Raw genomic sequence first — 2,762 nt, 5'->3', positions numbered from 1 at the left:
CGGGGGCATGTGGATGTTGGCCGTCGCCTTGCTCCACAGCATCTCGCATGGTGAGCCCCGCCGCGGGCATCCCTTCCCTTGTCCCCCATCCTTCCCCTTCTTCTGGCGGCCGGGAAGGGGAGAGCGGGTCGCGGTGGTGGCTTTTGTGCCGGGAGCGTCGCGCCGGCTGCGGGGAGAAGGGCGAGGAGCGAGAGCGCCGTGATCGCTTAAAGTCGCTCACCTCGCAAAGTGACAGCCCGGAACCTCCGTGCCTGCCTCCTTCGGAATGAGACGGTGCTTGCAGAGGCGAGGAGGCAGAGAGGCGCTTTTTCTTTCTTTTCTTTCTCATCTGGAAAAGTACCGAATTTTTGCCAAGTGCCGTAGAAATCCGTCAGAGCACACGGGGATGGTTTGAAGGGCTTTCATCCTAAGCGGTCGCGTTGAGATATTGCTATCTTTCGCATCTTTTTTTTTTGTTGTTTTTTTTATTCGCCCTCTGCTTTCACCTTACGTTTTTTTACATATACTTAAGAAGTAGTATTTGAAATTTATTTAACTTTCATCATTTCTCCGTGAAGGTACCTGTTCCGATTTTTTTTTCCTCACTCATTTATGTAAAAATATGCACGGATAAGCATTACATCATCTGGAAATGTTGAAGACTTTTAGTCAATTATAAAGTTAGGAAGGGAAATTAGAGTGGGGATAGAATAAGGGTAAACCTGTTATTCTTAATTTTTTTTTTTCCTTCTGCCAACTCTTTGACTGACAAACATTTATTGCAGTTTCTGTGCGTTTTTAATAGTGGGTTGGGGTATTTTGGAACATTTAGATATATTTGATTGAAAACCATGGCATGTGTAAAAATATGCTTAAATTGCTTAAGTTTTATTAAAAATGCACGTTTAGCATTGCAGTTTTAAGGACAGAAAACAAATTATTCTGGGGTGCCAGCTATTCTATTGCACTGCCTCCTCCGATCTGAGAATGTAACATTGCCTGAAATGCTTTTCACCCTGCCAGATAAATCAGATTAAACACACAATTCTCGAAATAGGCAAAGCAGGTAGAGCAGGGAAAAGATTCCTTGTGTGGAATGAATGAGAGAGGAGCACAGGGCAAAGTGTGAGGATTCCTGAAGGATGGAAATAATTGAACCTCTGGCGGAGGGTGAGGGATGAATGCTGGATGAGGGTGCCTTCACATCTTCTTAAGTAGACACTGGATGAGAAAATGCACTGACAGGCATGGCTGGTCCAGTGTGAAGCGCTGGGGAGGGCAGAAATCAGGAGGTGAATCTTAAATGTGTGGATTTAGAGCGACCTTAAAAGCATTTTTTGTCTTCTGCGTGCCTCAGAATACGAGAGGATTGAAATCCCCCAAAGTGTAAACTTGGAAATTTTTTTTTTTTTGCATTTCTTTTGGCAGTAAGGAAACTGCAACAAGTTTTAACATTAAGAAATTATCTATTTATTTATTTATTTTTGACAGGCAGCAGCACTGTGCCTTTCTCTCTGTCCTCTCCAGCCAGATACCTTGGAGGGAGAGATTTGCTGTTAATAGGACAGAAAGAATCAGCCTGGAAGTGCGCTCTGACCAGGGCTATTCATTTAAAACTAGATTTGCATAGAAATGAACCCTGGTTCTCTCCAGAAATCATATTTTAAAAGAAAAAAAAAGCAGATTTTTTTTTACTGTACTGATGCTATAAATTCTATGTTCTATCCTAGTTAGTTCTCCTTGCAAGGGTTTTTTGAAGAACACAATGATTTTTGCTTTATGAAGTCGAAGTACCTTGAAAATCACTTCCATTTATTCCTTGATCTATGAAGTCAGCAGTAATTTCACTTTCAGTTTCCATGTGTTTTTGGATCACAGTCAAACCTGAATTTGTCTCCCAAAGTGTGTAATGTGTACGTGATAGATGCATCTGCATGGATTCTGTGCTGCCACACAGCAACATCTGTACATTTGTGACTCCAGGGGCACTAAAATTAAATGGTTTTGTGTACAGTAATATTCCAAGATTCCAAGATGTGAGCATTGTGAAAACATGTAGTGGGTGGTTCAATGATTCTTTGCAACTTAAAAAGTCTGTTTGTTTTTGGCATCATACTTGATGTCAAAATGCAGATTTTTAGGTCTTCTTAAGGGAAATCATAGAAGAAAATGGCACCTACCTTCATGCTAAGACTGGATAAGATAGTTTTATCCATTGGTAACACTTATTAGGACTTATTAGGACCATTTTATCAGAGTCAAGAGTCGGAGAATAATATTTTTAAAGGACTTCAGATTTTAATGCAGTGTCATATCAGATATGTATCTCTTTGAAGGAAATGACTGCATATATAAATAGATATGTCACGTACACATTTATTTTCATTATTCTATCTATAACTCCATCTGAACTCCATTGTGTGACAGGCAGGGCTCTTTTATGAGTGTATCTGGTGAGGGGGGGACAGGTTTCTGCTTGGCTTCTGCCATTGCCTTTTCTAACCCCTTATGGAACCACACCATGTTTGCTTAAAATACCAGCACAGGTATAAATGGTTTTCCAATGTGTGATTTTAACTTAAAAATGTGTAAGATTGTTCATGTTGGTTTTGATTTGGTTTTTTTTTTTCCTTTTTTTTTTCTTTTTATTTCTGAGGGGAGAAATCGGTTAAAAATAAACCCATAGGTTTAACTCTGCACTTGTAGTCTTGGGCTTAATTTCTGTTGGAGATAATGGGAACCATTTGAATAACAATAACAAGGTTGGCCCCCATATTTCCCTA

The 2,762-nt window shown here is 40.2% G+C and overlaps 1 protein-coding gene across 1 annotated transcript in view; it reads left to right on the top strand.

Annotated features, from left to right (window-relative positions):
- Positions 1-6: 6 nt before the first annotated feature.
- The window catches only part of LOC102035765 (Down syndrome cell adhesion molecule homolog), a 286,600-nt gene continuing 283,844 nt past the window's right edge, over positions 7-2,762 (top strand). The window contains exon 1 of the mRNA XM_031064516.1: positions 7-50. Within this exon, the coding sequence (XP_030920376.1) occupies positions 8-50 (43 nt within the window). The 5' untranslated portion in view covers position 7. The remainder of the gene's footprint in view (positions 51-2,762) is intronic.

Source organism: Geospiza fortis, unplaced genomic scaffold, assembly GCF_000277835.1.
Source record: "Geospiza fortis unplaced genomic scaffold, GeoFor_1.0 scaffold784, whole genome shotgun sequence".
In the NCBI taxonomy this organism is placed as follows: Eukaryota; Metazoa; Chordata; class Aves; order Passeriformes; family Thraupidae; genus Geospiza; species Geospiza fortis.
The sequence above is the reverse complement of the archived record's forward strand: the minus strand, read 5'-3'. Positions and strand labels throughout refer to the sequence as shown.